The sequence below is a fragment of the Dendrobates tinctorius genome, unplaced genomic scaffold (genome assembly GCF_039654945.1).
Source record: "Dendrobates tinctorius isolate UK_male_01 unplaced genomic scaffold, ASM3965494v1 ptg000272l, whole genome shotgun sequence".
In the NCBI taxonomy this organism is placed as follows: domain Eukaryota; kingdom Metazoa; phylum Chordata; class Amphibia; order Anura; family Dendrobatidae; genus Dendrobates; species Dendrobates tinctorius.
Window position 1 is genome coordinate 10,258,670 of NW_027361939.1, and position 24,803 is coordinate 10,283,472.

At 43.6% G+C, this 24,803-nt stretch overlaps 2 protein-coding genes across 2 annotated transcripts in view; both read right to left on the reverse strand.

Annotated features, from left to right (window-relative positions):
• Positions 1–667: 667 nt before the first annotated feature.
• Positions 668–5,821, reverse strand: ADRA2B (adrenoceptor alpha 2B). Its single transcript, XM_073559527.1, has one exon. It carries the CDS (start codon positions 4,924–4,926, stop codon positions 3,745–3,747), a length of 1,182 nt encoding a protein of 393 aa, XP_073415628.1. The 5' UTR covers positions 4,927–5,821; the 3' UTR covers positions 668–3,744.
• A 33-nt stretch (positions 5,822–5,854) lies between these two features.
• Positions 5,855–24,803, reverse strand: part of ASTL (astacin like metalloendopeptidase) — a 99,469-nt gene continuing 80,520 nt past the window's right edge. The window contains exons 8-12 of the mRNA XM_073559524.1: positions 22,501–22,643; positions 20,887–21,888; positions 20,674–20,802; positions 13,097–13,230; positions 5,855–5,981 (exon numbers count right to left, since the gene is read on the reverse strand). Coding sequence (XP_073415625.1) covers positions 5,901–5,981; positions 13,097–13,230; positions 20,674–20,802; positions 20,887–21,888; positions 22,501–22,643 — 1,489 coding nt within the window. The 3' untranslated portion in view covers positions 5,855–5,900. The remainder of the gene's footprint in view (positions 5,982–13,096; positions 13,231–20,673; positions 20,803–20,886; positions 21,889–22,500; positions 22,644–24,803) is intronic.

Sequence of the window (24,803 nt, forward strand, 5' to 3'; positions counted from 1 at the left end):
AGGGCACAGCCGGAGCATAAGAAGCAGGAAGGAGGCGCGGCCTATGGCGCATGTGCATAGCATGCAGGGACGGCATCGTCCGCGAGCCCGTCTCAGGTGACCGCCGCGGCCGTCGGGTGGAGAGAGGCTGCGGCGTGGGAGCGGAAGCCAGGTGAGTATGGCGGAGCGGTGTAACAGTTTCTTAAGTGTTCTCTGGGATCATGTGCCTTTACCCTTCATTCCAAAACGCTGCCAATCACAGCTGAATGAGGTGTCAAAGAGCTTGCCCCCCTGCAAAATGCCAAAGAAACAGTCAGCTGAACTACAAGCAGAAATTTCACATAGTGCACTCCACCTAACCATAACTGTGAATCTCTCCGATAGAATGATGCAGTGTAAAATAGAAAAAAAAAAAAAAAAAGTGGTAATGAGAGGAGCTCAGGGATTTTTTTTTTTTGATTTTTTTTTACAAGACATTTAACTTTTTTGAGCAAGTGACAGATCCTCTTGAAAGAGCTTATTAAAGGGATATTGACACCGGAGGTTTTTTTTGTTTAAGTGCATGTAGGAAACGTAGTGAAATCAGTGTAATAGATGGTACAGGAGAAGAGAGATAATTGTTACTGAGAGATTCAACTGTTATGCTTCAGAATCAGTTATGAATCGTGACAGAGTCTGTAGAAGCCAAAATGGTCTAGACTGTTTAATGAAGCCCTTACAAAGTGCATGTTAGCCAAAAGTACATGAATTTAAATTAAAAGGTCACCAAAAAGTGTCTATATCCAAATTAAGCCTATAACATAATCTGAAAAAGGATGCAATATAGTAATCATGGTTAGCAATCAACTCAAGCAAGCGTAAAGCAGACTGCAGTAAAAGCACCACTCCAGCATTTTTTTATTATTTTACCAATGGTGTGGTGCTTCTAATCCAAAGTTCCTTGCCCCACAGTCTTATACTTAGCCGCAGTCTTCACCTTCTATCGCCAACTCTGCCGTCGGTGTCCAGTAGTTTGAGTTACCAGATGGCTCCGTTGTTTAGTGAGCGAGCCAGAGGTCATAACTCAATGCAAATCTATGAGATCCTCACTCTGGCCCTCAGACTTGCATTGAGAGCTTGTGACCGTTAATTTCGACTTCCAGCTAGTCGCCAGTGTTAATAAAAAGGTGAAGACGGCAGCGGGTAAGTATAAGACTACAGTCAGGGATCTTAGATTAGAAGCACCACTCTGGTGGGTTTTAAGTGTTTATTCCATGAGTGTTTGCCCTCTCCAATAATCTCACATAATATCATCCTTTATAAGTTTTGGACATTGACTTTATTGTAGACATATGACTGAATTTGTACAATAGTTCTGGTCTCATAGTTCATTACAGTTTATCTTTGGAACTTAAAAAGGTTATCATACAAGAAATAAAGCCACTATAGGCTGTAATCTCACCGGTCCTTGTACATGAACACGCCCCAGTTGCACTTCTAGGCTAATTTGCATGTAAGGTCAATGTTTTATTTCTCATTGATGGCACAAGGGATTTACAGAGAAGAAAGAAAAAAAAAAAGGTTTTGGTAGGCCATACCCAACCATAACACTAGCATCAGTAGGATTATCACCATGACAGGTTCCATTTAAGGACTTTATTCAGTGATAATAAAAGGCTTTGGGGGAGAAGCAAAAACCCCCTGAAGACATTCGCATGGGTTGAGAAAAGTAGAGGACTTGACATTTGGCTGGTTGGGAATGATGGAGCACATTTGTGGTTGATGCCGATTAGTGTTACCATTCTGCAATCATTCCTCTACTCTGATATGAGGAAGCAGCCATCATAGCATAAAACCCTAAAAGGAGATCATTATCTAGGTGTTAGTGGGGTTTTTTGGCTTTGGCAATTACATACTCACACTCTTGTGGAAACAAAAAAAAAATAACAAAACGCCTATATTACTGTCCCTTATAAAACCTGGGGGGGGGGGCCTGGAGTACCAACTCTCCTCAAAGAGACCAGCTCAGCAGGTAGTCTTAAAGACAATGCTCCATGGGAGAAAGCCCTGGAAATAAGTTCCTTACTCTGCAAGAGGGTTAATCTTGGAGGAGTGGCTACCTTATAATTCAAGATCTACCCAATTAAAAAGTTTTTATAACATGGACCAGGGATAATTGCCAAACTAGAAGTCAAGGATAGTCCAATACTTTAATGTGAATGATGGACCCTTCGGCTGCAGCCGGGTATCATAGCGGTGGTCGGGTACTGCCCGTAAGCCACCTATTCAAAATCAGTACTGGGCGATTGTGCGTTACCTTGTAGTGGCCATTATTGCATCAATGGAGCTGAGCAGCTCTGGCTGCCAACATCAAGAACTGCTGATCGGCAGAGTTGCCGGCGACTCACACCCAACAATCAGACATTGATGACCCATCTTAAAGATAGGTCATTCATTTTAAAATGGTGGACAACCTCTATAATCTGCTGTTTCATGGTGATGGCCAGTAATTCTGCTCTACACTGATGAGGAGCAAAGCAAGATGTCCATGAGGCAACATGGTGGTGGTGATGGTGAAGTACCAAGTCTTCGTGCCACTTATGAGATTATGAAAGGACACTGAAGACATATTGAAAATTGTTAGATCTGTTGTCTCCATTCTATAGCTCTCCAACAATGGCTGGCTCTCAGGACATACTGGGGATTTTAGTCCAGTAATAGGTGAAAAGAGACAAAGCTTGCTACTACCGAATGCATACAAGACAAGCATCCTGGGTCAGCACGGTTCCACTTTAGGTTACCACCACAATTGATTTAGCTTGTAAAAGAGTTCAACAGCCAATCGTTGCCATGCTCTTTGACCTATTCTGGACCTTTACTTCATAAAAATAATAATTACAGCGTACCATTTTAGTAATCCTTAGCAAGTTTTTAAATAATCATTTGCTGATAGGGCTGCAGTTAATGTTTTTTTCATTGGCATAACCTACAGATAATTTACTCTACTGTCATTTATGGTTGCTAAAACATCTTGTCACTATAGCACCAGGCTTGTGACATCTGGGCAATCACAGAAATTAATCAAGAGCCTGGTTGCAGAGTGTATGAGAACAGGATTTGGGCTTTTAATAGGCATTGGCCTGTTCACCCTACAGATCAGTATCGCTCACCATCCTCCTCCTTCTCAGAGCTGCAGCTTAGTTCTGACGTTGATGAAGTTATCATACAGCTACCGGCTAGACAAAAAAAAAACCCCAACACATTCTAATGAGCCGACATCACATCACTGATAACCTGGGCCAAAAGGTTTTTAATTCTTTTGGGCGCTATTATTTTTTGCATTATGCATTTACCTAGCAATGAAGAATGGCCCAGAAGCATATCACGGCATCTACAGAATTGCAAGTAAATCTACTGCATTCGATTACAGTCAAGTTTTTTTTTTTTTTTTATCTGTCAGAATAAAAAAAAAGTAAAATTTACCTTTATAGAAAAGTTGTATACTCAATTTCATTGACAATTACAACATTAGGAAAAAAAAGATAAAAAGTTAGGATTGCAATACATTGAATGGAATTAACCATTTACAATACCAGATGTAGAGCACACATGTAAACTGTTTATTTGACCAAGCTCAGCTTGGCAGACAAACACAGCAGAAGATATTTGCCATCATCAGTAAATATATATAGCATTTGGTTCTTCTAGTATATTTACATCTAAGCTCTTAATACACCTACGTCTCTGCCTCCAACGTACAATAAATAGGTAGTCCATTGCTGGTGGTCACCAGACTGAGTGTGTCCAATGGCTACAAAGAATCCGACGGAAAGCCTTTCTGAAGTCCTGGTTGAAGATGGTGTAGATAACCGGATTGAGCGAACTGTTACAGTACCCTATCCAGAAAAAGAACTGAAATAGACTTTGTGGGATGTAACACAATTCGGGACATATGGCTCCTAGACTGTAGGTGAAGAAGAAAGGAAACCAGCACAAGACAAAGACCCCAATGACCACCGCCAGGACAAAGGTGAATCTTTTTTCCCGGTTGATGTGGCTTTTCTTCTTTGTGGTGGAGACAGTGTCTCGTGACTTTTTTGGCAGCAGAATAACGCCTTTGGGTGTAACAACAGTGTCCATGATGGAAGGCCCAAGGCCATTTGTCTCTTTGACCTTGCTGGACAGTGCTGGATCGGCATGGTCCCACTTTAGTTTACCACCACAATTGATGTCAGCATCAGGCTTCTCCTGTGGAGTCGTACAAGTCTGAACAGGAAAGTTCTCCACACAGCGCTTAGTCTGATTGTCAACTGAAGCACAGGACTTTTGTTTTGGTCTGTTGCCCTCCTTGTTCTTCTTGCTCCGACGTTTGGCAATCAGGTAAATTCTTAGGTACACCAGGATCATGATGAGACAGGGTGCAAAGAAAGAGCAGATGCTGGAGGACAAAATATACCAAGGGTCCTCATTCAGCTTGCATTGAGGTTTCTCATTTTTGTGATCTTCCTTTTTACCCTTGTAAATCAACGGTGGCAATGAAATTAAGGCTGCCAGAGTCCAGACCATTAGGATAATGCACTTTATCCTCCTAGGAGTCCTCTTGGAATTATACTCAATAGCTTGACTGATAGACCAGTACCTGTCCAAGCTAATAGCACATAGGTGCACTATGGAGGAAGTGCAGAACAGAACATCCAGGGCCAAGTACATCTCACACCAAGTCTTCCCAAAATACCAGTATCCCATAAGCTCATTAGCCAAGGAGAAGGGAATAATCAGAGTAGCCACGAGTATGTCGGCCGCAGCCAGAGACACCAAGAACAGGTTCTGAGGAGCTTTTAATGAACGGCTGGTGAGAACGGCAATAATCACCAATACGTTTCCAAAAATGGTGCAAAGCATGAGAAAGGTAATGATTGCTGCTATAGCAGCGGTGGTTTGTATGGAGTAAAAGAGGGTGGACGCCATGTCTGGGACCACAACGAAAGAGTGGCAGATCTTCCAGGACAGGAAAAGTCCAGGCTAAGGAAATCTTACTTTAAAATGTTCAGTCTCCATCAGTCCAAAGCCTTCTTCAGAGCAGTCTAGAAGTTTTCAGAACTTCATGAAAAGTTCAGCTGACCAGGTTGTAGTTGGAGGCAGTCAGTCAGTCCTCGTGGTCACGGATATATCCAAGTGTTGTATAAAATATCCTTACAAGAGTATCTCCTTGCTAACCCTCCTCTCACCGAGGTGAGAAATGCAGATTTTCTGAGCTTTTAAACTACTGAATGTTTAGTTTCTCCAGCCCTAGAGTGATGTCACATACTCCACAGCTCAGCCCTCTTTCCATGGGAGGGAGTCTCACATCGAATCCTCTTCACTATACAGATTTATTCGGGAAATGTGTTCCGCACAGCATTTCCTCCTGCTGTTTATTTGTGAGCGGAGAGTTTAGTGACTGCACATTACTTACAAAACCACCGGGAGCGTTGGTACTAATCTCGCCAGCATCCAGATAATAGCATCGGGGGCTTCAGTCACACTGCACAGACATTAATGCCGTAGCCTCCGGGATATACACCACTTGATGTACAAAGAATATAGATATTTTTACAGTTTATAGCTGATCTCTAGAATATTTCACCCAGATAGCAAACTTCCCACCAACGCTCTAGTCAGTGACACAATGCACCAGTTAATGTGCGATATTGTAGCAATATATACCAAGCGTTCCGCTTTAGTGTATTGAACAAGTAGAACAAATGTGTCCTGTGTGCCAGAAAACCCATCAGTGTGTTAACCCATGGATTAACCCCAGTTTAGTTCAGCACCAAGGATAGCACAGGAAACTCTACATCATCACCGCCCTCTACTGATCATTTGGTGAAGCAGCAAGACATTCTCCGTGCAAGGCTGGTGTTAAAAGGTTTATTGTGTTATGTGGAAAACACAACTTTACATCACCTGCACTGCCCAACATATAGATTATCAATAGCAATGGTGCTCAGATCCGCTTGTCCTAGAACGCCTTCCACAACCACCTAAAGGAAAAAAAAAAAAAAAAATTAGTAGTTAATCCTCCTCCTTAGCAGTTTAGTATAGATATTTCATACATGATGCTTGATCAGACAAATAAGTACATGAAAGATCGACTTGCTTACATCTGACAAATCGCACCCATCACTATGTCCAGAAAAAGGGCTCCCTTCAGAGATTCATCTTTGCCCCTACATTATGCTGCTCTCAGATGGGGAATCGCAAAACCTTCTGATTCCATTTAGAGTAGCAAAGACCTCAATTCCAGTGATGTGTCACTTACTGAGCTGCTTGATGTCATTGTGATAAAAATCAGTTTTCTCTGCTGCAGACCTAGCAGTCCTCTGAATGCTGAGCTCTGCATAACCAAGCCCACACCACTAATAGGCAGATTTCTGTGTATGCAATAAGTTTTGTGAACAGGGTTATGCAGAGCTCATGAATATCAGGGTCTATCATGCAGCAGGTTAACTAGTCCTCCAGCGAATCTCCTGCTGATAAAACTGTTGTTATCAAAATTACAGCAAGTAGCCCAGTAAGTGACATCACTGGAATGAGAGTCTCCATCTCTACTCTCTGATTAGGTGGTAAAAACCTGCTGATTAACTTTGAAAGGGTGCAGATAGTTTTTTTTTGTTTGCAATAATACTAAATAAAAAAGTGTCTATAATACAACAGCCAACCTTAGGATAAAAATCTATATATATTATATTTTTTCTCCAGTTACCTTCCACGACAGCCATATCGGAGGATGTCTCCCCGCCCTAATGGGGGACAGAAAACACACAGGAGGTTAAATATCCCTCCCCTTCCTGCAACGACCAGTGTTTTTCCTGTTCCCTATGGGGCATGAAGAGGTCCTGGATAGTGCTGCCAGGGCACTGTTATGGTTACCTGACATGCCAGCCAGCCGAGGTCGAGGGCTCCGTTCTCGTCCTGTAGAGGCTGCTCCCGTCTCCATATTCTATGGCACTCGGGACCCCATCCCGCCCTTCTCGGGGGGGGGGGGGGGGGGTTGACGTTGACCGGACTTGGCTCACTTCCTATTGTGTTCCACGCGTGGCCTGCTATTGCTTGGGCTTGACTGGCCGGGGGGGGGGGGGGGTTGGGACAGCTGCATTGGATTGGGGTCATTCGACACACGGCCTCCCACCTGTGAACCCTGAGGAGGAGCACAGAACACGCAGAAGTACCTCAATTACTTAAATCCAGGTCTGGGGGCGTCCAGGTGAGGTCATTATCTGTACAGGTGAAAGACAGACTGACCATGGACGGTGACAAACCCGTACTGCCTGACTGCCTGTATCTGCACAGTACAGTCCAGCGTTCACCCTCCTACTGTAAGCAGTGGGGTGGGTCCCCTTACTGTCCTGGTAGATTATGGGTGACTTAGTATACCTTTCTCTCGCTCTTTTAGGGAGACAAGGTCCTTGCCCTTAAAAAGGATACATGGATTTTTGTGATAAACTCACCGTAAAATCCTTTTCTCCGAGACGCTCATTGGGGGATACAGGTACTGTGGGGTGTATGCTTCTGCCACCTGGAGGCTGACACTAAGTGAAAAAAAGAGGTTAGCTCCTCCTCCACCGTATAGACCCTCGCCCCGGTTGCTGGCGGAATCAGTTTGTTGCAAAAGCAGTAGGAGAACAAAAATCAGCCAATATCAACCTTAATGCAGGTAACATGTCTAGAAAAGACACCACCCTATTGTCATTCAACAAAAGTATATTAAACAAAACAGAAGCCAACTTGGCTAACAGGGTGGGTGCTGTGTCCCCCAATGAGCGTCTCGGAAAAAAGGATTTTACGGTGAGTTTATCACAAAAATCCACAAGGAGCTGGTCTGAGGACCACCTTATCCTTGTGGAAGACCAAAAACGGAGCTCGGCAGGATAGAGCTGCCAGCTCTGAGACACGCCTGATTGACGTTATTGCCACAAGAAATGCTACCTTCCAAGAAAGGTAGGTTAAAGAGACCTCCTGTAACGGTTCAAATTGAGCCTCTTGCACTGCTGCGGGTGCACCCTGATGATTTATGTAAGCCACAGCCGTGGCGCTGTCCAACTGAATCCGAATGGGGCCGGCCTGCTAGAAGGGGATGAAACTGTCGAGCTAGCCGGATTGCCCGTATTTCCAACAGATTGATTGGGAGGCGTGCCTCCTGCAGCGACCACCATCCCTGGGTCGTGTGGTGACGAAAAACCGCTCCCCAGCCGAGGAGGCTGGCGTCGGTTGTCACCACCAACCAATGGTCTGGGGGAAAGGGCTTACCCTGGAGAAGTGAGGCACTGGTTGTCCACCACCCGAGTGCCTGTGTGACCCGCATGGGCAACCGGCAATCGAGAGAGAATGGGTTTTTGTCCCATACTGATAACAGGGCGTGCTGCAGGGGGGGGGGGGGGGGGGGGAGATGGAACTGGGCAAACGGAATTGCCTCCTTCGCTGCCACCATCTTTCCTAGGACCCTCATGCAGAAGCGGATGGTATGAGGGACCTTTCAGGGACATTATGTATTTGGCCCAACCCTGAATGATATCCTAGAGAAAGCTGATAAAAAGAAATTGCTTCCCGAGCAGAAATAAGCCTAAGAAATTGTTTTTTCGTCCCCCCTGTGAACAGTCCTCCCAGAGGGAATTCAAGGGAAAGGGCAAGACAGGCCAGTGGAGTTATCCAAACGGTGGTATGGGCAGAAACATTCTTGTCCCCCACCAGCAAAATACCCCAGACAAACAATGACAGTTCTTTGGTCGGGGACCGACTCTCGAATTTCCTGGCTCAGTGCCAGTCCATATCCACAAACCAATGGGTTCTCCGCACCATTCGCGATGGACTGAGACTGGAATTTGAGAGTCCTCTCCCTCAATGCCTGAGAGTTACCTCCTTGCAGGCGCACTTCCAAAAATCCAATGTCCTGCCGTTCGGTGTGTCGGCAGCTCCACGCGTTTTTGCCAAGATTATGGCAGAGGCAATGATCTTTCGGCAATGGGATTTGCATTATTCCGTACCTAGACGACTTTCTAATAGTGGCTCCATCCATACCTCGCCTGAACCAGGACATGGAGAAAACCCTGGAAATTTTAGAGTCCCTAGGCTGGATCCCAAATTTGGAGAAATCAGTCCTTCATCGAGGAAAAAAATTCCTGGTAATTCTCTTGTATTCAGAGAAGAGAACATCCTTCCTACCCAGGGAACGACAACTCGACCTTGTTCAGAGAATCTCCAGGTTCAGGGATCAGAGAGCGCCAACCTTGAAAGACTTCATGTCTATCCTAGGATCACTTACGGAGTGCATCCAGGCAGTCTTCTCGGCTCAAGCCCATACTCTGATTCTTCAGTCTTACGTACTCCTGGGTTCAAAGAAGTATCAAAAAGCGCTGACCAAGAGAACCCCCCCCTTCCTAGTCACGTGAAGGCTTCTCTTCTATGGTGGCTGGACTCCCAGAACCTTCAGCGGGGAGTCACCTGGGATCCGCTTCCCCTGAAAATACTCACCTCAGACACCAGTCAGAGAGGCTAGGGAGCTATAGTGGAGGGGTCTCACTTTCGTGGGTTGTGGACCCCAGACATCAGGGCCAGCTCCTCAAATCTGAGAGAACTAAAAGCAGTAGAGGAAGCGTTAAAAGCAGCATCAGCTCTCATCTGAAATCACCATGTACACGTCTACTCAGACAACCTGACTACAGTGGCCTACCTTCGGCACCAAGGAGGCACGAAATATGTCAATCTAAGATTAATAGCTGGTGGTGCATCTAAAGGGATCGAACAGTGTGCAGGCGGACTTCCTCAGCAGGAAGGATGTTCATCCGGGTGAATGGTGCCTGGACCAGGCAGTCTTTGTCCCTGGTATCAAGGTGGGGGAATCCCGATGTGGACCTTTTTCTCCAGCGGTCAGAACGCAAAAGTGAAAACATTCTTTTCACTCAGTCCCACCGACATAGCGTGGGAAGTAGACACCCTCTCCCATCCCTGGAAGTTCGATCTGGCTTACGCCTTCCCACCGGTTCCGATGCTAGCGAGGACGTTGCAGAAGATACAATCAGAGCAAGTAACCACAATCCTGGTTTCTCCCATGAGGCCAGGAAGGAGTTGGTAAGGGGCTTTAGTGAACATGGCCCAAGAAGGCCCAATACTTCTGCCCCAGAAGACCGACCTTCACCAGGGTCCTCTGCTACACCCAGACCTGCGCAGGTTGAACCTTGCAGCCTGGCTATTGAAGACGGAATCCTAAAGGCCTTTCCGAAGAAGTAATACAAACTCTACAGAGGAGTAGGAAACCAGTAACTAACGCCATTTATGGGAAAGTTTGGAAAAAAATGTCATCCTGGTGTTTCCCAAATACTCCAGATCCCTTCCATCCCAACATCGCACAGATCTTAGATTTTCTTCAAAGGTGCTTAGATCTAGGACTCACACCCAGTACACTAAGGCTGTATGCACACGTGCGGAATTGCCGCGGCAATTCCGCAACTCCCTGCTGCGGGAAATCCGCAAGAAATCCGCATGCGTAATTTCCGCAAAAAACTAGCGTTTTGCAAGTGTAATTAGCTTGCAGAATACTAGCGTTTTCCAAGCGATCTGTAGCATTGCTTGGAAAACTGATTCACAGGTTGGTCACACTTGTCATACATAGTGTTTGACAAGTGTGACCAACTTTTTACTATTGAGTCTGCCTATGCAGCATCAGTAGTAAAAGATATAATGCTAAAAATAATTAAAAAAAATCGTGATATTCTCACCTTCTAGTGTTCCCAGGCCTCAGCGATGCTCCCGGCAAGTCCAGTTCCCAGCAATGCCTTGCGACAATGACCCCAGATGACGTAGCATCACGCGAGACCGCTACATCATCACAGGTCATTGTTGCAAGGTATCGCTGGGAACGGGACTTGCCGGGAGCATCATTGAGGCCTGGGAACACTAGAAGGTGAGAATATCACGATTTTTTATTTTAATTCTATTTTTTACAGGGATATGCTACCCAGGGCCTGGAGGACAGAATAGAATAGAATAGAACAGAACAGTCTCCTCTCCTCCAGACCCTGGGTACCATCCACACGTTTTCGGCTTACTTTGCACATGGTGGGCATAGCCACATGCAGAAAATAAGCAGAACAATGCATTCCTATGTGTGCGGAATTCCCGTGAATCCACAAAAAGAATGAGCATGCTGCGTATTTTTCCGCGATGCGATTCCGCCTTAGAAAAATACACAGCATTAGCACAGCATGTGCGGAATGCCATTGAATTCAATGGGTTGCTTATTTTATGCGTTTTTGCAGCAAAAAACGTGGCAAAAACGCATAAAATCTGCGGGAATTCTGCACGTGTGCACATAGCCTAAAGGTGCAGGTGTGAGCACTTAGTTCATTTTTTGATCAAGTTTTGGCCGGCCATCGATGGGTCAAACGCTTCATGACCTCCGCGACTAGGATTCGTCCTAGACTTCGTAGTAAAGTTCCCCCCTGGGACTTTAATTTAGTTCTTAGAGGATTAACCAAGGATCCATTTGAGCCCCTGTCATCCATGACTTTAAAGAACTTAACACTTAAAACCGTGTTTTTAGTAGCGATTACTACCGCGAGGCGTGTAGGAAAATTACAGGCCCTATCAATACAGGAGCCCTTTTTGACTATCATGGAGGATAGCATCATCGTGAGGTTAGATCCTTTATGCCTAACTTGGTCTCGGATTTTCATAGAGTCCAAGACATTGTACTACCTTCCTTCTGCCCAAATCCCTCCAGTGCGAAGGAAGAAGTCTTCCACACCCTTTATGTTCGTAGGGTGGTTCTCTTCTACCGCCAACAGACTGAAAATTGGAGGATTGACCAGAATTTATTCATTCAATTTTCCGGACAGAATAAAGGCAAGAAGGCAGCAAAGAATACAATTGCTAATTGGATCAGGCAAGCTATCCTATGTTCCACCTCCTACATCTCTGAAAGCCCATTCTACTCGTTCAGTATCAACATCGTGGGCAGATATGCAGAGCCGCCACCTGGTCGTCTGTGCATACATTCACTAGACACTATAGACTAAATTTCAATAGGGATTTGGCAGACTAGTTCTGCAGGCTGTCGTCCCTCCCTAAGAAATTAGTTGTTGGTACTACTCAGATATGGCTGTCGTGGAAGGTGACTAGAGAAAATAGAATTAGTGTTGCAGGTGTAACAGGCCAAATTAACCTCCCGCCCAGAATATACCCGGGGTTAAAGTGGCCAGTTTATACCCCTCCGGGTCAGAATATACCCCAGCTGCTGTAGATCAGATTTTTCACGCTTTTGAGAAGCATCAAAAACAGGGCCCCAGGCAGCGCACGGGCCACTGGCAGCGCACAGGGTGGCAGAGACAGTGCACAGGGCCCCAGAGAGTGCACAGGGGGGTGAAACTGCCTCTGCCCCCCTGTGCGCTGTTTGTGTCCCCCTGTGTACTGTCTGGGACACCCTGTGCAATGTCTGGAACCCCGTTCTTGAGTATATCACTCAATCCTGATGTCTGGTGTCCTTGTGCGATGTCTGGGGGCTCTGTGCGCTGCCTGGGAACCAATTTGCTGTCTCTGCCCCTGAGTGCGGCCTGGGGCCCCGTTTTTGATGCTTCTCAAAAGAGAAAAAACTGGTCTACAGCACCTGGGGTATATTCTTTCCCAGAGGGGTATAAACTGGCCTAGGTCAATTTATAACCCGGGGTATAGTTTGGCCTAGGCCAGAATATACCCAGGGTATAATCTGGCCTACCCAAGGTATATTCTGGGCGGGGGGTTAATCTGGCCTGTTACAGCGGTAATTCGGTTTCTAGGAACCTTCCACTACAGCACTAATTTCCCTCCCTATCTGATGTCCTTATTGGATGATTCCTGCACTTTGGTGGTAACTATACTTGCTACTGTGTACAGAAAAAACACTTGTGGTTGCAGGAAGGGGAGGGATATTTAACCTCTTGTGTGTTTCCTGTCCCCCATTAGGGCAGGGAGACATCCTCCGATATGCTGTCGTGGAAGGTTCCTAGAAACCGAAATACCGGTAAGACTAATTCCATTATTTTAAACAAACACATAGCTCTAGAATGACAGTGACAGTTCCTAGGATATATAGCATTACAATATTAATCAATAAATCGTTACTCACATGGGCATTACTATACAAGAGTTTAGGTGGCAGCATTATTTTGACTTTCGTCCACTTCACATGATCTTGACTACCAGATGACCACAAAAGGGTTTTTTTCTGACCAGAAGTTGCAATATATATATTCAGAGTACCTTGAAAAAGAAAAAACAAATGACAATAGGTTTTAAAAGGGCTTTTCCACAAAAAAAACAAAAAAAACATGGACTCTAAATGCTCCAAAATACCTTAAAAACAGAGCAGGCACTCTACTTCCCCCGGGGCTAATGCCAGCTCTCTACTTCTGCTCAGATGTTAACCGTTTAATCGCATTGACAATCATCGAGCTCAGCGACAGTGCTGAGGAGGCTGTAGAAAGCCCCTTTATTTCTACTTGAATACAAGCTACACCCAAAGCAGATTTAATGTATTGAGATTAGTCTTTTTGATGACCATTGAACCAGTCTAGTCAGTAGCAAGTAGAGAAGCCTTCTCACGGCGTTCTAAAGCACACTACAATGCCAGCCGTGCCGACGCCAGCCTGAAAGCACACACACAATTTTGTTGTATGAATATTTTAATTACAAAAGGATTTTTTTGGACAATATACTGATAAAGTGTATTCTTGGCTCCAAGTTCATACCTTAAAAAAACATTGCTAGTTTATTGGAAAAAAAATAATAATTTAATAATCTTAAAAAATAAATTATATATTTTTTTTGGACCACCAACATATTATATAAAATTAAAGTGAACCCGTCAGCCCCCGACCAGTGGGCAGCATGTATTGGACACTGAATGTATGAATGCAACAAGGTATGTGTGAAGCGCTGCAGTCAGAAAGGGGTTAAAGCTGCTGGCGACAGAGTTGCACTTGACACTACTCAGGCAGGAAGGCCCCCTGCGGCTTCTCCTCACCCGCTGCCCTGGATTGACAGGTCTCTGCCTACAAGTACACACAGGATCGGGCAGCATGTATCAGGTCAGGTTCACTTTAAGCAAGGGATCAATTAATATAGTGCCTAAAACATGTAAACACAAAGTAAGAATCTACAATAGATATGCAAATCCCATGAAATAAACTACGATGGTAGAAATGCGGATCACTAGCTAATAAGTGCCGGCGGAGTGTATCCTTGTCAAGATAGCCACTTCATATACATTGCAGATATAAAAACTCAATATCTCCACAAATCCTTGATCCTGCAGGTATATAATTCTCTCAACAGGACATCAATTGTGAAGATAGATAGATATGCAAAACGAGTAATTTATGAGCACAACCATAGGGCAGGTAAATGTAAGGAGGTGGTGGGGAACCTCATGTGCCTCCTCTCCTCTGGACACTGTTCACACGATTACCTGTGGCTCCTCATTTTTATGTTTAGTGTAATGTTTATGTACTGTGATGTCTTGTATCTGGCCATGTACTGTGTATATGTTCAGTATTAGGCATAGAAGTTAATAGAGTAGTAGTGGGGTTAGAATAGAGGGGGGCAGATTAGAGATAGAGAATAGGATAGATAATAGTGTTAAGGCCCCTTTACATTTAGCGATGCACCAGCGATCCCGACAACGATACGACCCGGTCAGGATTGCTGGTGCATCGCTAAATGGTCGCTAGTGAGCTGCCAAACAGACAGATCTCACCAGCGATGCAGCAGCGGTCGTTACTTACCTTTCAGACGCAGCGATCCTGACGTCCTCCCGCCCGCGTCCACGCGTTGTTCGTCGGCGCCAGCAGGAAGCACCCGACGAGAAATGGAGCTGCGCGATCAGCGACAGACAGTGGGGGAGCCGGTCGGAGGTAAGAATCACACGGTGACGCTTTAGCGATATCGCTATGTGTAAAGGCCCTTTTAGTTTTGGTACAGGCAGCAAGTGGTTATTTAGAGGGGAGGAGTTAGAGCAGAGCAGGGAGGTATAGGACAGGCACTTCCTGATTTGTGTCAGATTTTGGGGCAGCCTGCCAAGGGCAGGGTGCATGCAGTTCAGGATACAGTTACAGGCCATGGGGGTAAAGTTGCGGATGGCAGTAAGGGACCCCAGGCTGGGGAATAGTGCAGTCAGGCACCAGCTCATCAGGATCATCCCCAGGAAGGACAAGGGGCTGACAGGGAGCTGGTGATAGTAAAGGTACAGATAGGACACGGACTGTCCAGAGGGATTGCCCGGATGGCAGAGGAAAGGAAAGCGCAGAGAGAACAGAGTCTGCCCATAAGGCAGGGAAAGTACAGGAAATGTTGCCCTGTGTGAACTGTGCTGCCTATGTAATGTAAAGTTCAACTGTTAGAAAAGAACTGTCTCTGTGGTGCTTCATGGGACTAGAATTCCAGCAGACACAGAGAGTACCCATCTCTCCATGTGCAAGGTGCCGGGGTGTTCACCAACCGTTGCTTAATAGACTCGCTCACGACCACCACCCCGTGCCACCTTGTTACATAATCAATGCAGAGTCTCAATTAGGGACCTCATTTAGGGACCTCATTGAGGCATGGTTAGGATGAGATTCATAATGCTTCCCTAAGAAAAAGGCCATAGGAATAGTCCACCTCCTAGTCATAGATTTATTACATAGTAACATAGTTATTAAGGTTGAAGGGAGACTTTAAGTCCATCTAGTTCAACCCATATCCTATCCTAACTTGCCCTAACATGTTGATCCAGAGGAAGGCAAAAAAAACCCATGTGGCAACAGTAAGCTTCACATTGGGGAAAAAAATTCCTTCCCGACTCCACATACGGCAATCAGACTAGCTCCCTGGATCAACGCAATATTAAGGAGACTAGTGTATATACCCTGTAATATTATACTTTTCAAGAAAGGCATCCAGTCCCTTCTTAAATTTTAGTAGTGAATCACTCATTACAACATCATATGGCAGAGAGTTCCATAGTCTCACTGCTCTTACAGTAAAGAATCCGCGTCTGTGAGTATGCTTAAACCTTCTTTCCTCCAGACGTAGAGGATGCCCCCTTGTCCCCGTCACAGGTCTAAGAGTAAAAAGATCATTAGAAAGGTCTTTGTATTGTCCCCACATATATTTATACATTGTAATAAGATCACCCCTAAGCCTTCGATTCTCCAAACTAAATAACCCCAAGTGTAATAACCTGTCTTGGTATTGCAGACCCCCTAGTTCCCTAATAACCTTGGTCGCTCTTCTCTGCACCCGCTCCAGTTCAGCTATGTCTTTCTTATACACCGGAGACCAGAACTGTACACAGTATTCTAAGTGTGGTCGCACTAGTGACTTATATAGAGGTAAAATTATGTTCTCCTCATGAGCATCTATGCCTCTTTTAATGCATCCCATTATTTTATTTGCCTTTGCAGCAGCTGCTTGACTCTGGCCACTAAATGTGAGTTTGTCGTCCACCCATACACCCAGGTCTTTTTCAGTGACTGTTTTGCCCAGTGTTTTACAATTAAGCACATAATTATACAACTTGTTCGTTCTACCCAAGTGCATGACCTTACATTTATCCCCATTAAAGCTCATTTGCCATTTATCAGCCCAAGCTTCTAGTTTACATAAATCCTCCTGTAATATAAAATTGTCCTCCTCTGTATTAATTACCCTGCAGAGTTTAGTGTCATCTGCAAATATTGAAATTCTACTCTCTATGCCCCCTACAAGGTCATTAATAAATATGTTAAAAAGAAGCGGGCCCAAAACTGACCCCTGTGGTACCCCACTGCTAACCGTGACCCAGTCCGAGTGTGCTCCATTAATAACCACCCTTTGTTTCCTATCCCTGAGCCAGCTCTTAACCCACCTACACATATTTTCCCCTATCCCCATTGTTCTCATTTTATGTATCAACCTTTTGTGTGGCACCGTATCAAAAGCTTTTGAAAAGTCCATGTACACCACGTCCACTGCATTCCCTTGGTCCAGTCCGGAACTTACCCCTTCATAAAAGCTTATCAGATTAGTCTGACAGGAACGTTCTCTTGTAAACCCATGTTGATATTGGGTCATAAGGTTATTCTTCTCCAGATACTCCAGTATGGTATCTCTTAGAAAACCCTCCAGGATTTTACCCACAGTTGAGGTTAAACTTACTGGCCTATAATTTCCAAGTTCAGTTTTTGTCCCCTTTTTGAATATTGGCACCACATTTGCTATACGCCAGTCCTGTGGTACAGACCCTGTTATTATGGAATCTTTAAAGATTAAAAATAGTGGTCTATCTATGACTGTGCTTAATTCCTGCAGTACTCGGGGGTGTATTGATGAAGCAATTATTGATATATTAGCCAATAGTGTCATAATTAATACATCCCTGGCAGGACGGTTAGTAGAGTTGCAGCTCAGACACTTGCTACTGCTTTCGACCATCTCATAATACATCCCACACTGTGGACAATATTCACCTGCCACAACCATCAGTGACCAAGGTAAATATAAATCATTATATCGCCAGCGGGTCAACTAACAAAACTGGCATTCCAAATCCCACTTGGTATGGCCACTGCCATCTTCCAGTCCAATAATGCCACAAATAGATGTGGTCTTCAAGTCTGTCAGTCCATCTCACCATCAGATTAATTATCAAGCAACTGTAGCAACATGAGGATCTTAAAACACACAAGGATAGCAGTGACTTTGGATCACCATCTTCCCAAATAACTGTGCTTTTGAGAGAATTATCCACTTGCGGGATGAAGGATGTGGAAATTTTTTAATTTAATTGAATTTTTTTTTATATATTTCAACACTGGAGTGGTGCTAATCTAAGTTCACTGACCCTATTGTACTTGCCAGCTGCTGTCTTCAGCTCTTCTAGACGCTGCTCCGGTCCAGTGTCACCATCTTGTTATCACCACAAACTTCTGACTGACCCGAGATTAGAGGTAACATTCACAAGCTCTCAATGCAAGTCTGAGAGACAATTGTTCTTGCTTTTTCTAGCTCTCATAGACTTACATTAAGTTGTGACATGCGGCTCTCCCAGCAAGTACTAGAGCGACCCGGCAGGTCACAATCTGCAGAAGAGCAACCGAAGTGGCTCCAATAACAGATTAAGACAGCAGCTGGTCAGTATGAGACTAGGGGCGGGGAACTTAGATTAGCAGCACCACTCCAGCTCTGCCAAAAAAAAAAAAAAAGCATGCAAATTGTCTCTTCAGAGAGTTACAGGACTAGAACTCTAGTGCCACCTATTGGAGTAGCAGTCGTGAAAAAAAAAAGGGTACTTTAATTTGTATAGTCTTTAGCGATGTTAAATAAATGCAGTATTTTTGGTAATGCGATATTAAGAAATTGCCAATGAAAAACTGGTTATGTTTTTTCACCCTTGGAGCCAAGAATGCACTTGCTGGATAGATAGGTGAAATAATTTATTTTAATATTCAATCTGTATGCTGTTCTCTGTGTGCAGACTTGTTTCTAGATTAGCTTTTCTTTTTTGGTTTTTCCTGTATGCCAGTTAAGCTACAGAGAATTTATTAATTTTGAAAGATTTAAAATTATATATAATTTTCCTTGATGTGGCTTGGTTTTTGTTGAATATACTTTTGGGTTGACTTTTGAAAGAGAATCTGCCATTAGATTGATTGCAGTCAAGTGTGTTTTACTCAAACTCTACGGCGTTTCTTGGACAGTACATAGAGAGAGGCCTGTCTTTTTTGTAATGCTGCAGTGTTTCAGAGAAAAACATATCTGGCTGGAATCATGCAGCTTGACTATACAAGTGCTTCTCACTTAACTTTTTGCTGATATGCTAATTTATTTCAGTTATTCAATACAAAAAGTGAAACTCATTATAGAGTCATTACAAACAGAGTGATCCATTTCCAATGAAAACCCAAAAGTCATCTCAGTAAATTAGAATTAACAAAAAACACCTGCAAAGGCTTACTAAACATTTTAAAAGGTTTTTTAGTCTCAGTTTCAGTAGGATCCACAATCATGGGGAAGACTGCTGACTTGACAGATGTCCAGAAGGCAGTAATTGACACACTCCACAAGGATGGTAAGCCACAAAAGGTCATTGCTAAGGAAGCTGGCAGTTAACAGAGTGATGTATCCAAGCATATTAATGGAAAGTTGAGTGGAAGGAAAAAGTGTGGTAGAAAAAGGCGCACAAGCAACCAGGATAACCGCAGCCTAGAAAGGATTGTTAAGAAAAGGCCAAACATTTGGGGGAGATTCACAAGGAGTGGACTGCTGCTAGAGTCATTGCTTCAAGAGCCACCACACACAGACGTATCCAGAACATGGGCTACAAGTGTCACATTCCTTGTGATGAGCCACTCATGACCAATAGACAATGCCAGAAGTGTCTTACTTGGGCCAAGGAGAAAAAGAACAGGACTGTTGCTCAGTGGTCCAAGGTGTTTACAGAAGAAAGTAAATTTTGCATTTTATTTGGAAATCAAGGTCCCAGAGTCTGGAGGAAGAGTGGAGAGGCCACAATCTAAGCTGCTTGAGGTCTAGTGTGAAGTTTCCACAATCAGTGATGGTTTTGGGAGCCATGTCATCTGCTGGTGTAGGTACACTGTGTTTTATCAATACCAAAAATTCAGCGCAGCCGTCTACCAGGAAATTTTAGAGCACTTCATGCTTCCCTCTGATGACAAGCTTTTTTGGAGATGGAAATTTTTTTCTCCAGCAGGACTTAGCACCTGTCCACACTGCCAAAAGTACCAATACCTGGTTTAAAAACCACAGTATCACTGTTCTTGATTGGCCAGCAAACTCACCTGACCTTAACCCCATAGAGAATCTATGGGGTATTGTCTAGAGGAAGAGGAGAGACATCAGACACAACAATGCAGACAAGCTGAAGGATTGCTATCAAAGCAACCTGGGCTTCCATAACACCTCAGCAGTGCCACAAGATGATCACCTCCATACCATGCCGCATTGATGCAGTAATTGATGCAAAAGTATTGAGTGCATTTACTGAACATACATTTCAGTAGGCCAATATTTTGGATTTTAAAATCATTTTCAAGCTGGTGTTATAAAGTAGTCTAATTTACTGAGATAATGACTTTTGGGTTTTCATTGGCTGTAAGCCATAATCATCAACATTAACAGAAATAACACATGAAATAGATCACTCTGTGTATAATGACTATATAATATACGAGTTTCACTTTTTGTATTGAAGAACTGAAATAAATTACCTTTTTGATATTCTAATTTTGTGAGAAACACTTGCAATTACGGTAGGTTCCTAGCCCTCCAGATGTTTCCATGCGGATGGATTTAACAGATCAGGCCAAAATTTACACTGAAAAATCTAGCCACAATATAACATTGTCAATGGTATCAACCAAGAACCATCATAGCAGCGGCTTCTTCATCTATTCTGTAACTAACGCCAGCATGGAGTTTTAGTTCAGCAACAGCTGGAGAGCCCAAGATTGAAGATCACTGCACCATACAATGCATTCACCATATCCATCATGGCTCTTGTAATAACTAAAGCCATGTCTCCAATGCAAAAACGATTAAGGCGATGTATTGAAATGCAAGACCACTTGCTGCATTATAATATTATCTTTAGTATTCTCAAAAAAAAAACAAAAAAAAAAAAAAAAAAAAAACAGAAAAAAAAGTTTACATTATTGCATAACTTACCTATATAATTGCTTAGGGAACCATACCAAAACATGATACAGTTAGATGGCTGAAGTATAGCCTTCAGAAGTAAAGCTATTTGCCTTGAAGCTCCCATTTCTGGGCTACGCTTTACTGACAGATGAAAGCCTAATAAAAGATAACATACATCAAAATTTAACATTTCAAAATGTGGAATCTTTATTCTGCAGACATGAAAAAAGACAAACTAACCCTCAGGTCCAAAGTGTCCGGAACTAACATTCATACTTCCCCAACTAAGATTCCAGTCCAAATCGTCTTCAGTGCTTTGCTTCCATCCACAAAATCCATGTTCAAATCCACAAAAAGGTTCAATGATGCTGGGACTTTTCCTTCTCTTATTATATGAATATATTAATTTATTACCAAGTATCCCCCTCGGGCGGTGCTCAGACCCAGAACCTAATGTTTTCTCAGCTAGAGATCTTCTCCTGAGAATGGTTAGGAAACTATTTTTCTCTACATGTTCATTGTCCAGATTAGAAGACACACTGACAACCAAACCAGATGAGCTCCTTGTATTTTCAGTTGTGGTCGGTTGTTGCATTTCACCACTCTGAGAAATTCCAAAAGTTTGAAAAGTGGACTTTCTTTCCAAAGTATGAGCATTGTCTATAGTCGACCATATTTTCTTAAGCAAGGAACTTTCCGTAACTGTGGAAATCATTGTTGTACTGTCAGATGAACTGAACTCTGAATTAGTGACTGAAGACCCTAAAGAAGAAATCTCAGTAGTAAAACCTGTCCTTTTGTAATCTGGTTCCTGATTGGTTGTCTTGGGAATGTTAAACACTGTGGAATTGTCATCTTTTATGGATCTATGGGTTGCTGTTCTTCTAGTGGTCTCTACTGTAGCATCTCCTTGATTCATTCTCACGCTTGTAATTGAGTGCGTCGGTTCCAGTGTCGATAAGTTCCAATAACCAGTCAGTACAGATTTGGACTTCTGATTTGGGAATAAAGCATAGAAAGACTTGGGCTCTGGACTAGAAGTGTGGAAGTCAACTGTACCAGTATTAGATATATTAGCTGTGGGAGAGACTGTAGTCAGTGCTTCACTTGAAGACAAGGTAGAAGCCATCGATGAGTTGGTAAACGCAACATTAGAAAAGTCTAAAGGATTCAGATTTGTTTCAGAACAACCAGCGATAGGTGGAGAAGCATCTTCATTAAACATAATGACTCTAGAGTTACCTGGAAAAAAAAAAAATATATATATATTTATGTGGTTGTTTATTACAGTAAGTGTTATTGAGGAGTTTTATCAAGTTTTATCTACATGCAGTATAGAAGACCCAATTTCACATCTAGAGAACTTTCAAAATTTAGGCTGCAAATTTTCACAGCAGATTTCGTTACTGTGGAAATCTGAATTCTTTTGCGGTCATATTTCAAGACAGCATTTTGGGGACTCCAAAAATACCCACGTTGCAAACTGAGCAATGCATACTGCAAATATTATGGAAGTGTGTGCATAAGATTGTGCAAATCATTACCTCCAGTAAATTTGCAAGGGTGACCAAAATAGTCTTTCTGTGGCAGAGTTTCTATAGCAAACAGCTTTAAAACAATGCACTACTTTCCAAGAATGAACACACAATCATTTAGGCCTTCTTTTGGAGCAGTCATCCACAGAATCATACGTAGAAGATTAAACATTATGTAGAAGAAAAAAAAAAGTTGCTACTACTTTTTAAGGTAAAGAATTCTTATTTATTAGAGAACAGCAGCAATTTCCTTGGCTGTTAGTGCAACACAATGCACTACTATGGATTATCAATTGATGACTCTTGGATTTGTGCTTACCTGCCGAGGGGATATCTTGAGGGCAATGGTACAATTTATTAATTCTCGCAATGTCAGAACTGCTGAGTTTTACTCTTTGGCCTATGAATACATTTGTCTTTCGTGGCTCGATGGTCATTTCTCTATTCTTAGAAAATGCAATGCTGTGTTGAGAGAAGAAATATAACTCTTAATATTGACTGCCGTGGTTGTACCTTCATCAGGTACAAACATTAACTACTGTAATATACCAAGATTTTGTAAGTAGTGTCGGACTGGGTTGGCAAAGTCCCCCTAATACTCAAATTAACTTTTCCTTTTATGTAATATTAAGTTGACTAGCTTGATTAATGAACAATTAGATTAAACTTTTTCCGAAAATTGTGAATCAAGTGTAATAACACTGCTCCTCTGTATTCCTTCTAAAAAGGGGCCTACCGGAGGATTCTCCTGTTCCCCTGTGGGCCAGTCTGAGACAGTTTTTAAGTAGGATATGTAGAGTGAAAGATACAGACCATGGCCTGATCATCTGACAAGAAACTTTCTCCCATCATGCATCTCAGATCAGTTTCTCTTATAGAAAGCCAAATGACCCTTTCTGCAGTAGAATTTACAGGGAAACTGACCTCAGGGACTACAGTTTTTCCAGCTCTGTATCTAACTGCCATGGGCAAGCAATTTGTTGGCTTCCAGAGCTGTAGTTAGATTTTTCTTAACCTGTGACAAAAATTTGATTTACAGTCCTGGTTTTAGGTCATGAAAGGATAACTAGTTGGCACCACTGATGCAAGCACATCGGCCCTCAAATATGACTCCATGCACACATGCCTCCCTGGCTCCCTCCATCACACCGGAACATCAAAAATAGAATTAGACTTACCGGTAATTCCGTTTCTAGGAACCTTCCACGACAGCCACCTTGGAGGTTGTCTCCCCGCCCTAATGGGGGACAGGAAACACAAAGAGGTTAAATAACCCTCCCCTTCCTGCTAACTCCGTGTTTTATCTGGACATACTAGCATGAATAGTTACCGCCAGTAGAGCAGGAATCATCCGGTAAAGATATTAGATAGGGAGGGAAATTAGTGCTGTCGTGGAAGGTTCCTAGAAACCGAATTACCGGTAAGTCTAATTCTGTTTTCTCTAATCACCTTCCACGACAGCCACCTTGGAGTTATACCAACACTAATTTTTAGGGAGAGACCACGGTTTGCAGAACGCATCTGCTGAATGTTAGGTCCCTATTAAAATTCATTCTATAGTGTCTGGTAAAGGTGTGTACAGAGGACCAGGTGGCAGCTCTGCATATCTGCTCCGAAGACGCGTTCCCTCTTGCTGCCCATGATGTAGCGACTGATCGAGTAGAGTGGGCCTTAAGCGACTCGGGAGGAGAGAGATCTCTTGAAGAATATGCCAGGGAGATGGACTGCTTGATCTTAGATTTGAGGATCTTGATCTTATGTCCTGGGGCCACTGTCCCTGGAAGTATGACTCCTCCACCACTTCTCCCCAACCTTTCAGACTGGCATCGGTACATAGTATTTTCAGAGGAAGCTGGTCCCAGCTTATTCCTCGTCTCAAGTTCCGGTAATTCAACCACCACAAGAGGGCCGATTTTACGTGTCCTGGAAGTGGAATCCTTTTTGACAGGTTGTTTGGATACTTCCTTGCGTTTAACAGGATGTATGACTGGAGGACTCGCGTGTGTGCCTGTGCCCAGGATACCGTCTGAATACACGATGTCAGGGAACCCAGGATAGACATAGCATCCCTCAGAGTCGGTGCCCTTTGTTCTCTGAATCAGATTATTCTCTGACGAAAGTCTGATTGACGATCCTCGGGGAGAAAGGACGTCCTCTTTTCTGAATCCAAGAGGATCCCTAGGAATTTTTTCCTTGGGGAAGGATAAAGGGCCGACTTCTGGAGATTCGGGATCCACCCTAGGAATTCGAGTATCTGTAGGGTCTTTGATACGTCCTGGTTCAGCCGGGATACCGATGGAGCGACGATGAGCAGATAGTCTAAAATATGGCACAATGCATATCCCCTGAAGACGGATAGAAATGACTGCTTCCCTCATGATTTTCGTAAATACCCTTAGTGCCGGGGATACGTCAAATGGGAGGGCGTTGAACTAGAGATGGTTGATCCCCTGGTCGTGGGAGACCGCGAACCTCAGGAACTTCCGGTGATCCGGATGAATTGGGACGTGGTAATAAGCGTCCCTTAGGTCTATCGTAGCCATCTGCCAGCCCTGTCCAATAAGAGGGATTGCCGATTTCACTGACTCCATCTTGAACCTCCGGTATTTGATGAAGCGATTC